General features: G+C 51.1%; 1 protein-coding gene across 1 annotated transcript; it reads left to right on the plus strand.

Moving 5' to 3' along the window:
- The first annotated feature begins 494 nt into the window (after positions 1–494).
- LOC306660728 (transformer-2 protein homolog alpha-like) lies at positions 495–2483 on the plus strand. The gene is made up of 2 exons (XM_079139147.1): positions 495–935; positions 1001–2483. The coding sequence occupies exon 2, from the start codon at positions 1068–1070 to the stop codon at positions 1608–1610; it is 543 nt and encodes a 180-aa protein (XP_078995273.1). The 5' UTR covers positions 495–935; positions 1001–1067; the 3' UTR covers positions 1611–2483.
- Positions 2484–13369: the final 10886 nt, after the last annotated feature.

Raw genomic sequence — 13369 nt, forward strand, 5'->3', positions numbered from 1 at the left:
ACAAGGGAACCAGCCTCGGTGCCTGTCAGATGAATGATAAAGACAGTGTGGTGCAGACACCGTGGAGTTTCGTTCAGCCATAAAGAAGGAAATCTTGATTTTTGCCGGAGCCTGCGACCGAGTGGGAGTGGAGTCGAGCGGCCGTTGTTGCCGACTCTTTCCTCCTCCCCACGGTCCAGTCAGCGGGTTGATCAGGCTATTGGCCCTCCAGCCGAGACTTGTCTCTTATTTAGTTCTGGGGAGCGTCTGGCCGACATGAGTGATGTAGAGGAGAGCAGCTTCGAGGGCAGACTTTTGAGGTTGAGGCAATTTATTTGTAATCATTTGAAGAATTAGAAGAATGGGTGTGGTGGTGCGTGCCAGGAGGCTTGGCAGACTGAGGCAGGAGGATCCCAAGGTTATTCTCAGCGACTTAGCGAAATCACATCTCAAATGCTACCACTACTAATAGAAGAGTGCTAGAAGCTTTTCTGGAGGATACTTTGTTTTGGTTAATGTTCGTGAAGAAATTGAAGAGTTTTTTCCAAGAATGTGGAAGATAAATCAAGATAAAAGAAGGCTAATGAAAAGTATTAAAGATCAGAAAATTAAAATTGAATGGGGGAAAAAATTGAACAGAAGATTGGTCAGATAGAAGCACTTGAATATTTTTTAAGGCTATTTTGAATTGTTTGAATTGGGGAAGAATACACGAAGTATGAAAAATGAAAAACTCAATGAAGAATGAAGAGAAGCAGAAAGCAAGAGTGAAGTAGAATTAAAAGAATCTGGAAGAATGAATGGGTCCTCGGTTACGTAAATGAGTCTCGCTCTCAGTCAAAATCTCCAACGGGAACTCCTGCTCGTGTAAAATCGGAGAGCAGGTCAGGATCTCGTAGTCCATCAAGGGTTTCCAAACACTCTGAATCCCATTCTCGGTCAAGATCAAAATCCAGGTCAAGGTCAAGAAGGCATTCTCATAGACGTTACACCGATCCAGATCCCACTCTCACTCTCATAGGAGAAGATCTCGAAGTAGGTCATATACACCAGAATACCGAGGGCGAAGGAGCCGAAGTCACTCTCCAATGTCTAACCGGAGAAGACATACAGGCAGCAGGGCGAATCCAGATCCCAACACTTGTCTTGGAGTGTTTGGCCTCAGTTTATATACAACAGAGAGAGATCTTCGTGAAGTATTTTCTAGATATGGACCATTGAGTGGTGTCAATGTGGTTTATGATCAACGAACTGGACGCTCACGGGGATTTGCTTTTGTGTATTTTGAGAGAATAGATGACTCAAAGGAGGCTATGGAAAGGGCAAATGGAATGGAGCTGGATGGTAGAAGAATTCGTGTGGATTATTCTATCACGAAGAGAGCACACACACCTACACCAGGCATCTACATGGGCAGACCAACTCATAGTGGCGGCGGCGGCGGTGGCGGTGGCGGTGGTGGAGGTGGAGGTGGTGGCAGACGTCGAGATTCTTACTATGATAGAGGATATGATCGTGGATATGACAGATATGAAGACTATGATTACCGGTACAGAAGGTCACCTTCTCCTTATTATAGTCGATACAGATCACGATCAAGATCTCGCTCCTACAGCCCAAGACGCTATTGATAATGGAATTGGTTGCAGTTGAGGATTTTTTTTCCCCCTCCTCCTTCCCCTCTCTTTTTTTAATTCTGAAGTTTCCCAAGCTTCTAATTCTTCTTATTTCTTTAAAAAAAAAAAAAAAAATCCTTGGTTTATTGAGCTTCTACACTTTGTCAGTTGCGTTGCTGTCTTCCACCCCTTTTGTTATATTCTTAAGGATGTAATTGTTGTTATTTTGAGTAAACACCTTGAGTAAAAAGAAAAGGAACTCAGTGTTAAGCTTTTGTAAATCATTTTTCTTTGACTTTATAGAGGATTAACTCTTAGCTGATTATATGAGTAAAGAAATGATCTTTTTAAAGCTTTCGTGTCAGATATTGTATTAGATATTGTATTAGAGGCCAGCATTTATGAGGACTCCTTTTTTAACTTTTTTGGGGGGGAAGATAGTAACATTAAGTAGTTCAGTCATGTCACATTTGTCTGAGGTGGCATGGAACAAATAGTTGCATGTAAAAAGTTTGAAACTATAGAAGAAAACACTTGGACATTTCTTTTGAAGAATGTAATTTTTGAACCCTAAAAATTAAGTCACTTTTTTAGAGATGAAAGGCTTGTGGACTTCTACAAAAACATGTTGTATTTGAAATACATGTTAAACTTTACAAACTTAAAGTGTGATTTTGTGTGTGTGTGTGTGTTAAACTCATTGAGTTAGGTATATCCTTAATCAGTGAAGGACAACCCTTATTTATTGTCTAGAGCAATTGTATAATTTACTGTTAGAAATTTTGGTATTAGGACATTGGTTAAGCAAACTGTTATGTAGCATAGAGTCCTTAGAAAATACATGTGGGGAGAAGTAGTTTTCTTTCAAATAAAAGTTACTTCTTGGCAAAAAAAAAAAAAAAAAAGAAGGAAATCTTGTCATGTGCAGGAAAATGGATGGAACTAGAGACCATCATGTAAAGTGCACTCAGCAAAACTCAGAAAGTCCAAAGCTCATAGGTTTTCCCTCATATGTGGAAACTAGAGAGGAAAAACCAAACCAAACAAGTTCATGTGCTGGGGAGTCTCATAAAAATAGAGAAAGGCGGGGGGTGGGGGGAGAGGGGTGGTACTGAGGAATGACAGTGACCAAATTATGTTGTGAGCATGTACAAACGTGTGACAACGAACCCCACTATTGTGTATAATTATAATGTACCCCCCAAAAGGCTGCATGGGCTGGGGCTGAAGCTCAGTGGTAGAGCGCTTGCCTAGCACGTGTGAGGCACAGGGTTCCATCCTCAGCACCACATAATAATAAATAAATAAAATAAAGGTATTGTCTCCACCCACAACTAAAAAAAATTAAAAAGGATCCATGAAAAAAATGTTTTGAAAAGAACCCTCCCTGAGGGAGTGAAATTGACCAGGTCACATCACCGTGCATAGGTATGAATGTGCACTGACCAATCCCATGCTCATGTGCAATCATAATGCACCAATAAAGAACGGTTTTAGAAGACCCCCACCTCTTCCTGGACAGCTGTGAGCCAGAGTGACAGCAAGTGATAAGTGCCCTGCGGAAGCTGTTGCCTTCAAAGAAAGGCAATTTTTTGCAAGGCAGTGTCGGAGGTTGGAACCACAGGAAGACTCCTGGCTCGAGGCCTGGCACCAGCCCCTAAGGCAGAGCAGAGGACCAGCTCATCAGAGCAGCTCTCTCTCCATCCCCACGTTCTTCCCCAACAGTGAGTCCTGAAGACCCAGGCTGCGTCCTGCTCCTCTTTGGTCCTTGTCACCAGACACTGATGTGTCAAGCTGAGTAGAAATGAAACTATGTAGGGACAAGGGAAGGCTCTCCAACTGCCATTCCTCTTGTGCAGAGTGGGGTAGTGCTCTGGTTCAAATCCCTGCTCTGCCACTTATTAGCCAGTGGTCTCCGTTTTTTTCCATGATGCTCTGGCCTTGAGATTCGGGAAGAACACTGGAGGAACATGTTCTTAGTCCATGTTCTGTTGCTATAATAGAGCACCAAAGGTGGAGTAAGTTATAGAGAAAAAAGGTTCATTTTGTCTCACAGTTCTGGAGGGCAGGAAGTCCAAGACTGGGTGATTACATCTGGTGAGGGCCTTGTACTGCTTCAACTTGTGGCAGAAAAATGGATGTGCAAGTCGGTAGATGGGAAGAGGCAGGGTATGAGGGGCTGACTTACTTTGTAACAACTTGCTCTCAGGGTAACTAATTCAGACCCCAGATGGCGAGGACTCACCTGTTCCTGAGAGAATTAATGGGGTCCCACAAGAGTGTCATCTCTTAAGCAACCCACTGCCCGGTGGGACCGCAACGGTAGTCAAGTTTCACTATGAGTTCTGGGGGGGACCAACTGTCTCTCAGTTTCCATATCTGAAATGGGGGTATCGATCCCTGCCTGATAGGGTCATGGGGCTTCTCTGAGATGTCACCTGACACGTGACTTGTGCTTACTGACCAGCAGCTTATGTTCTCATTGCAGCCCATGGCCACTTGCCGTGAGTGACCCCTTCCTGCACTGCAGAATTCAGCTCCCTCCTGCTCCTAGAGGGTCACCTTTGAAAAGCATTGACCTTGGAGCACTTTTCTCCCAAAAAACCATTATAATTGGTGACTGGTTCCAAGCTGCCCTCCCAAACCTGCTTTCACTCATTAGGTATAACCAGGGGATCGGGCTGGCCTGGGTGCCTGGCCTCCTGTGGGGTTAGGTCACGGTGGAATGCCCGCAGGTGGCAGGCCTCATCTTGCTTTCCGTGCTGCCTTAAGAACCCTTCAGATCAGTTGCAGGACTGGCTATTTGCTGATGTCTGAACTCTGGGCATGTTTGTGAGGTGCTGCAGGCTCCTCTGGAGGGAACCAATCATGGTTCTGGAATATTCCAGTCTATTCTGCATGGTTGCTTAAGATCTGTCCTCAATAAGAAGTGACTTCTTCACTCCCTTCTGAAACCAACTACCATGAGCAGACCCAGGTCTGCTGCAGAGGATTCATGGCACCCAGACTGGCTTGCTCACTGGACCTGGCCCAGCAGGCGTGCAGAGGACAGTGTTGGCGCATAAGGGAAGGAATCTGTGGGCCAGATCATGCTGTGTGCCTCCAGGAGCCCCAGCCCGGGCTCCAGGGCGAACTCTGCCTGAGTGATGTAAAAGCCAGGGAGGTCTCACTGAGTTGCTGATTCTGCCCTCAAACTTGTGATCCTCCTGCCTCAGCCGCCCAAGGTGCTGGGCTCACAGATGTGTACCACTGTGTACCACTGGCTCAAGGTCTGGAAGGTAGGGAATGGCCGATGCAAAGGCCCTGAGGTGGAAAACCCCTGGCCTCGAGATTCGCTCAGGAAGAATACTGGAGGTAGCAGGTTGTGCTGGGTGGGAGAAGGAGGTGGCAGGGGGAGGCCTGGTCACGGGTGGCTGGCGGGTAGATTTTATCAGATACCACTCTTTGTTTCTTTCTGTTTTCCTCCTGTCAGAACCATAAACATCCTGGTATTATCTCAGCCATGAGTAAGAAGGGCCAAGCCAGGGGCGCCAGTGGCTGTGTTAACCTATTTCAGAGGGAAGTGGGGGCACTGGCCGCCTGCTGGTAGCCAGGAAGCAGTTGGATGCATTTTCTCGGAAAGTGCAGGGAGCCAAGACAGCATTCCTGGTTCCCGTGGCTGCAGGAGGTAGCAGTCGCTGGGTCTCCCGGTTCCTCTTTCTCCGGGTACCTTCCAGGGAGGGTGGCACGAGCCTCGGGTGTCAGTGTGGGCCTCACCTTCCTCCTCACCCCTCCAGCCCTCCTGGAGGCTGAGAGCCAGTTAGCTTGGGGGCAGCCTTTGCTTTTTCACACTGGGGCTCAGAGAGGCGAAGCAGCAACTCCACCATCTCGCAGCTGGGAAGGGCCGGAGTTGGGGTTCAGCCCCTGTCTCTAGGACTCTGAGTCCCTACCTGCCCCAGGTGGCCCTGCACCCTCCCTGTGATCAGGGGTTGGGTCTACAGCCCAGGCAGCATCGGGTACTCTACCTCTGACCAGCTTCCTTTCACCTCCCTGTTGCCATGGCTGGGAAATAAGAAGGAGTCTATTTAGTCCTCCTCTTATGGGGAGGAAGGGTCGAAGCCAAGAGGCAGGCCAGGGGGCTGCGGTTGTGGCTCAGTGGTGGCGTGAGGCTCTGGACTCAGCACCGCATATAAACAAACAAACAAACAAACAGACAAAGGTTCATTAACAACTAAAAAAAACATTTTAAAAAACCCAGCAGGCCAGGTGTGGCTGACTCCTTCTGACCAGGCAGAAAGGACTCAGAGCTGACCCAGCCTGAGCCTTGTTCCTTGAAGCCACTTTCCTGGAAGATGTGTGATTCTGAAACCCAGGGAGACTCAGGCAGGGGCCCCGAGGTCCAGAGTGCCTGCCCAGAAAAGCACACGCTCTGTAACATCTGTATCCTGCTCTCGGCCGCACCAGGGTCCCCAAAGGAAGACAAGGTCAAGAACACGCCTCCTCATTTCACAGATGGGAGACTGAGCCCCATGGAGGTCCACCGGTTTGCCCAAGGCCCGCCCCGGTTCGTGCCGGAGACGGTCCCCGCTGGGTGGGGAATCACCGTCTAGACCATTCGAGTAGCAAAGATGACTTAAAAAAAATAGGGTTCAAACTAATTGGTAAAGCCCAGGCCCCATGGTACATGCCTGCAGTCCCAGCTCCTCAGGAAGCCGAGGCAGAGGATCACGTAAGTCCACGTGTTCGGGACCAGTCCTGGCAACATAATGAGACCCAGCGTGGAAAAAAAAAAAAGGTAAGCGTCAGACAGTCGAATTCTTACTTATAAGGCAGTTTTGCAAGAGCCACGATTGTCCCATCATCAGAGGGACCAGACCATCCGAGGAGCAGGCTTCCCATGTTTGCAGCTTGTAACCTGTGCGGTCACGGCAGGCCCCACGCTCAGGAGGGCCCTGAGCCGGGCTGAGAGGTCTGCTGTGACCACCTTCGACATGTTAATACCGCTGGAACAAGGGGCTCTGTTTTTCTCTGGGTCCCACAAATTCCCTGGCTGGTCCTGCCGAGGGTGCAGGCGGTTTGTTTCTTGGAAATTTCCTTGGTGCCCAAGCACTTGACAGCCAGGGCACACAGTGTCAGAGCGACCTGGCGGGTGAATATACCAGTTTCCATGTTTTGGAAGTGTTCAATGACCCTGGTGTCAGTCACTGGCTGTAAGCGTTCGGGTTGTCTTTTGCTATGATATAAACCAACTCGAAACTTGGGGGCTTAAAGTGCCAGTGGCCACTCGCTGTGCCCAAGATTCTGCAGTTCGACCTGGGCTTGGCAGTGGGGGCTCACTTCTGCCCACAGGGCTGCCTCTGGATGACTCTGCTTCCAAGGGGGCTGGCCAGAGGGTGCCAGCCTCCTGGGAGGGGCGGGGCTTTCTCTCACCTCCTGGGAGGGGCAGGGCTTTTCCCAGCACCAGCTGGGACCTGTGCAGTGAACAATGTCACTTTTGACATGTTGCTGGCCCAGCAGGTGTAGAGCGGAGACTCAAGGGGAGGGGACAGAGACCTCCCCACTTGGATGGAGGAGCGGCAAAGGCTCTTGAGACCACGCTCTGTCTGGCACCACGGGACCCCTTCACCTATGACCTCCGTTCTACCTCCCGATAATTTTACCACTGTCCCTAGAGTTGGCTCCAGGAAGAGAGAGAGCCTGAAAATCCCGCTGAAATCCCCGGTTGGCCTGGTGGGATCTGAGTCCCCGGCTTTCTGTCCCCAGAGTGTGAGCTCTGGACCAAGAGGCTGACCCGGGAACTCGGGTACCCATGGGGTCAGCAGGTGGCAGGGCTGGAATTCCAGAATCAGCTGTCCAGTTCGAGAACATGGCAGGCACCCTCTAGGTTTTAGAAAGGAAACTGAGGCTCCCGAGGCCTGGCCAGGCCTCCCCTGAGGAGGGGGCGAGATGGCGAGGATCTGGCATCTTCTAGGGCAGGATGGGGGCCCCTGGGGCTGCACAGAGCCCAGCCAGGAAGTCGCAGAGCTGTGGGCAGATTATGCAAGAACAGGCTGTCAGCAGGAACATTGTTTTTCACGGCGATCACACTTCATTCAGGAAATACCCATGGCTTTGGCACGTATGGAGGGAGGGCCCCTCACCCGGCGGAAGACCCTCTTGTGAAAGTTGAGCACTTGGGAGGTCAACCTGCGTCCCCTGGGCCAGGCTCACTCATCAAATCTGAGAGTCACTCTGCCCTCTGTGCCAGGCTTTGACAAGAGAGATGAGGGGCTCCATCCCTGGCATCCAGAAAGTCACCCTTCAGGGGAGACAGTGGGAATGATTTCTTAGCGAGGCTTTTTGTACTCTTGCCTATAAATCTCACAGGGTCCTTGGAAGTAGCTCCTTTTATTATAAACTACAGGTGAGAAAACTGAGGCACAGAGTAGTCAAGTCACTTGCCCAGGGTCACGCAGTAACTAAGTGGTACAGCCAGGATTCAAACCCAGGCCACCTGACTGGAGACCCAGCTCCCAAGCACTGGCCACACTGCACCACTGTGGCTCAAGCTGGGGTCACCACCGTGCTGGGCACCAGCCTCCACCGAGGGCTTCATTCCCCCTGTGATTTTACCACTATTCTAGAGTTGGCTTCAGGAAGCTAACCTGTTGAAATTCAACTTTACCTGGCTGAAATTTGAATTCCGGGCTCTGTAGAATACTGTGTAGGTGTCGGTGGGCCAGGAAATGCACAGGTAATAGAACTGATCTCCTGGCTTCCATTCCACTTTCCTTTCCAAAGCTTAGCTCTGGCCAGGCCATTCGCTCCTAGAACCTTAATAGCCCCCCAGTGCCTACAGGCCACAGTCGAATCCAGCCCTGCCGGGCGTGCCCTGCTACCTCCCCCAGCTCCTGTATCTACACCCTCTCTGAGACCCCAATATGGAGGTCACGACCCCATGGTGAAATCTCGGCTTGGTGCCCCACCCTTAAGTATCACCGTTTTTCTCTTCCTCCAGAAAGCCTCCTAGGACCCCAGCCGGGACCTCCGAGCTCTCCGCGGCCTTGACTTTGAGGGAGACTGGAGGCCAGGTTCCAAAAACCTCGTGAAGCCGTCCCTGCCTGAAAAGATGAATTCATTCGTTCATCCAGCCACTCATTTAGTTGCTCAAGCGACAGCTGCGTGAAGCTCTCCCGAGGGTCAGGTGCCGTGCTGGGTGCTGCAGAGCAGAGTGAAGCTGTGGGGAGACCCAGCAGCACGCAGCGCAGTTCCCGGGGGCCACGCCTGGCAGGGAGGCTGTAGAAGCACAGTCCCCTAATGACATCCAGCCGGATACTGGGCCTCCACTCCCTCCTCTGTAGAATGGGCCTCATAAGCAAGGTACCCTCGGAGGGTTGTTGGAAGGACGAAGCTCAGATATTAACTTATTAAATGTTCATCAACCCCTGACTGTGTGTCCTGCTGGGTGCTGGGGACGTCCAGCCCTGCCTTCATGGAAAGTGACAGTGCAGAATATTGGGGGTAATGTTTGCAGGTGGTGGCTGCTAAAGATGAAGCATTTGGTGGCACCCAGGGCCCTCTGTGGGGGTCAGCGGTTCAGCGGTGCTTGGGGTGTAGGGAGTCTGGAGAGGAGCCGCACAGGCAGGAGTGAGTCCAGGGTGGGTGCCGCCCGCCGCCCAACCCTCCACATTTGCATCTCTAGGTTTCTAAAGAAGAAAGGGCTGAGATGATTTTGTGGGTGGAAATTGTTCTGCAGGCTCCGGGAAGGGAGGCTGGAGGGGCTGGGCCGACCTTCGGAGGGAAGCAGCAACGGCCGGGCAGCCCTGGGGGAACTGGGACTCAAGGGGGTTTCCTCCCCGTGCGAAGGGGAAGAGCCAGGCTGGACACTTCAGGAACCCGGCAGGGAAACCTGCCCTGCAGCCCGGGGACACAGGGCTCCACTCTGGGGAGGCAGAATACAAGCCGCCCTCAAGTTCTGAGTCTATGTTTGTTGATCACCTACTAGGTGCCAGCACTCCTGCAAAGCAGGGGTTGTTTATTCCATTCTACAGCTGGGGAAAGGGAGCATCCCGGAGATGAAGTGACTCGTCCAAGGTCAAGGCTGCATGCCAGTAAGTGGCCAGAGCTGGCACTCACCCCCAGGTCTAGGCCATCGCCAAGTTGTTAACCAACTGTCTGAAACGGTCTCCCTGGACTTCTTGGTGTCTGAAATCACATACTGATCCCTAGGGGATAACAGTTCCTAGGACCCTCGAGAGCAATGTCTTGATGGATTGAGGACAAAGGCAGAGCAGCCACTCTGCCTGGCGTATACAGTAAGTGTTCAATAAGTACATGTTGGGTCTGCAGGACAGGTCTGGGGAGTGGGGACATCCAGTTTCCCGGTGGAGAAGGTATCATGAAGACCGAGTGCACCCTGGGGACACACAGAGGTGGCCAGTTCACAGCCACCTACTTCAAGAAGTCTCCGAGCCCCTCAGCCAGGGCTTCTCTGTGTCCTCTGCCCCCTGCCCCCAGCTCCTGCAGGGAGTGTGTCCATGCTGAGTCACCACGTCCAGCCCTGCTCAGCTCTGGGCTGCCGCAGACACAGATTCCTAAATGTCTGACTAAGCGAGACTGGGAAACGGAACTCGGGGAAATTACTTATTTCGTCCCCCTTTTAAATAAGGGAAGGGAAAAGTTGCTGGGGAAATGAGTCCCTGACGTCAGCACTACGTGCTCCTGTGGGTGCGTGAAGGGCCAGGACTCCGGTGCTGGGCTTCCTGGAGGAGGGCTGGTTCTGTGTCGGGGCAGTGGGACAGGACCCCCATGGCTGGCTTCCATGCTCTGTCACTCCCTCTCTGCTCACTGGCTGCTCTTGCTCTGAGCTGAGGCCTCACTAATGAAGAAAAAAATAGATGAGGAGACCGAGGCCTGGGAGGGAGAGACTACCTGAGGTCCCAAACAGAACCAGCGGCTACAGAGTAAGACGGGCCTGTAATTCAGCCCCTCCGGAGGGCTCGCCCTGGGGAAAGCCTTGTGTCCAGGGCCCTCAAAGAGCCCCAGGTTCTCTCTCTGTGAAGTGGAACCTCTGTCATGAAAGGCAACACTTAACAAGCAGCCACGGCCTGGCAAACCCTGCATGAAACAGACTTCAGATGAGATTTGCTGTAGCGAAATTTGTTCTGTTAGGAGTTCCCACTCTCTGCCTGTGTAGACTCAGACAAGTAGCTTAAAATAATCTATAAAATAGATTAACATCGGACCCTGCCATTCAGCACTCCTGCAGATATCCAGTGGGATCCCAGACGTAGAAGAAGGGATTCAGGAAAGGGCGCAGGCACCTTCCCCCCTGCCCAATCCACGAAAAGACGTGGACGAAGCTCAGAGCAAATGAAGGCTGCACTGTGTTCACGGATGGGATAAATCGATGCTGTAACGAAGTCCACTCTCCCCCAAGTTCACCTGTCGCTTCAGTGAAACCTCAAATGACAGTTGGATTTTGAGGAACTGGACAAATGGATTTTTAAATATATATTTAGAGAGAGAGAGAGAGAGAGAAAGAGAATAATAAAGAGGTGTGTACATAGAATATTGACAAATATACACATATATGTCTGTATCTATAGAAGTATATATATAGGATGATACAGAACCATTTCAAAATTAAATGTGTTTTTTTTTTTTTTGGTGCTGGGATGGAACCCAGGGCCTTATGCTTGCAAGGCAAGCACTCTATCGACTGAGCGATCTCCCCAGCCCCTTAAATGTGTTTTGAAAAAGAATAGGAAACAAGTGGATGCTAAACATTCTACAAAGCTCTAGTAGCAAACACCAAGTAGAACTAACCCAGGAATGAAAAGGCCAAAGGAGGCAAAGAGATCATTTGGTGAGAAACCCACATACTTATGATAAATAATGAAAAGCTGACTGGTCCATAGTGGAGAGAAATAAATTTGGGTCCCTGGGCCTTACATACCACATACAGTCCCGATGTATGAAGACCCAGATGGCGAGAGAGAAAATTATAAAGCTAAAGAAAGAAAATACAGAAAGACATATTTATGACCTGCAGGTAGAGAAGGACCGTTTAACTATAATCCAAATGGCAAAATATGGATGGACTTGCGTTGAAATTAAGAATTTTTTTTCAACAATGAAGGTCACAGTAAACAAGGAGACCAAACAGATGACAGAGGAAGTATTTGCCAAATCTAAAAATGACAAGGGACTAATATCTAGAATATACAAGGAATTATTGCAAATCTACAAGAAGACAGGAAATAATAAAAATGTGATCAAAGGATGTGAACAGGCCGTTCACAGCACGGGGGAACCCCCTGTGACTAACCAGTAACGAAGAGGCGCTCAAACCCACGGAGATTCAGAGAAATGCAAATGCCAGCCGTGGGCCCCGATTCGCACCCATGGAACTGGCCCAAATCAGAGCATTGAAAAAGGGCGGGAGAGGGGGTGTGAGGAAACAGGACCTCTGGAGCCCTCCTGGGGGTCATCCTAAAGGACCTTCAGACAGTGTCAGGGAAAGAGTGATGTCAATCTTCTGTGGTCCAGTCGCCCGCTCCAGATCTCAAACACCCAAGCAGCACCACGTGGTCTACAGCACACAGGTGCAGGGGGTTTGGTGGGGGGCGGGGATAAAGCTGGAGAGAGGCCCTGGAGCTGCAGAGGTCCGGGGGCCTAGCATGTGCTGGCCTTGCGTGGTGGGATCTGAGCAGCGACACTCATTGAACCCTCTGTCCAAAGACTGTGAGCGAGAGAGAATTTATGCAAAATAAAGAATCCACTCAGACCAGCCCCCAAATTGTGAAATTCCTGGGAATTATTATTAGGTGGAGGAGAGTCATGTCCCGCCCGGATCAGAAAGGCAATGTATACGGAGATGGTGAGCCCCCCCGGGGACCAGGGCAGGGAAGCTGAGCCCAGAGCAGATAATATCTAAAATGGGGGGGCAGCTGCTGCTCGTCCTGGAGACTTGGTCTAAAGAACTGTGGTCCAGGGGTGGGGCCAGCTGCTCCTTGGGTCCCCCTGGAATGAGAGACAGTGAGATGGGGGTGGGGAGTTGGAGAGGATGGAGGATGTGGGAGTGGGACGTGAGGGTCCCCGGAGAGACCCAGGGTCCTGCTTGCTCAGCCATCAAATGAGAGTAACACCGCAGGGTCTTGGGGAGGCGGAGAACTGAAAGCGCTTTGAAGATACAGACGGCTGTGCAAGGAAACCCGCGAGAGTTCAAAGCTGCTGCAGATGTGGGCACGGGGCATCGGCTGGAGCGGCTGGGTACAGCTCCTGGGGAGAGGGATTTGGCAGGACCCAGCAAACATGAAAATGTGCAGCAGCCCCACCCCCGCCCCGCCCCAGAGGCAGTTCTACTTTCTAGGTTCACAACCTAGAGAGACTCTCGGCCCTGTGCCTGGGGAGGCAGGTGTCAGCAGTGCATGGCCGTGCTGGGGACGGAACAGAGTTCAAACCCCACTCGGCCGTGGCAGGGGCACAGACCAGCAAGGAGTGCCTCCGCAGGGCTGGCAGGAGGGAGGAGCCTGGTCCGTCTGTTCTCACTGCTGAGGGGGACGGCAGGTCAGGATAGTGCCTGGCACTGCCCTGCTGGTGGAGAGGTAGCCCCTGACTGTGCAAAATGGCACCTCCCCGGCCACTGGGGACGGGTTCCAGGACCCCTTCCCGCAGGGATGAGCATCCAGGGATGCTCAGGTCCCTGTTCAGCGGTGTTGGCGTATGAAGGGGACACATTCTCCTGGCTACTTACGCCATCTTTAGATCCCGTCTAATACCTAACACAAGTGCCGTGTGAGAGTTGTCATGCT

The sequence above is a fragment of the Sciurus vulgaris genome (genome assembly GCF_902686455.1).
Source record: "Sciurus vulgaris genome assembly, chromosome: 1".
Classification (NCBI taxonomy): domain Eukaryota; kingdom Metazoa; phylum Chordata; class Mammalia; order Rodentia; family Sciuridae; genus Sciurus; species Sciurus vulgaris.

What these genes read in the sequence shown, in the direction of transcription:
- LOC306660728 (XM_079139147.1), top strand. Translation starts at nt 1,068, where the DNA reads ATGTCTAACCGGAGAAGACATACAGGCAGCAGGGCGAATCCAGATCCC.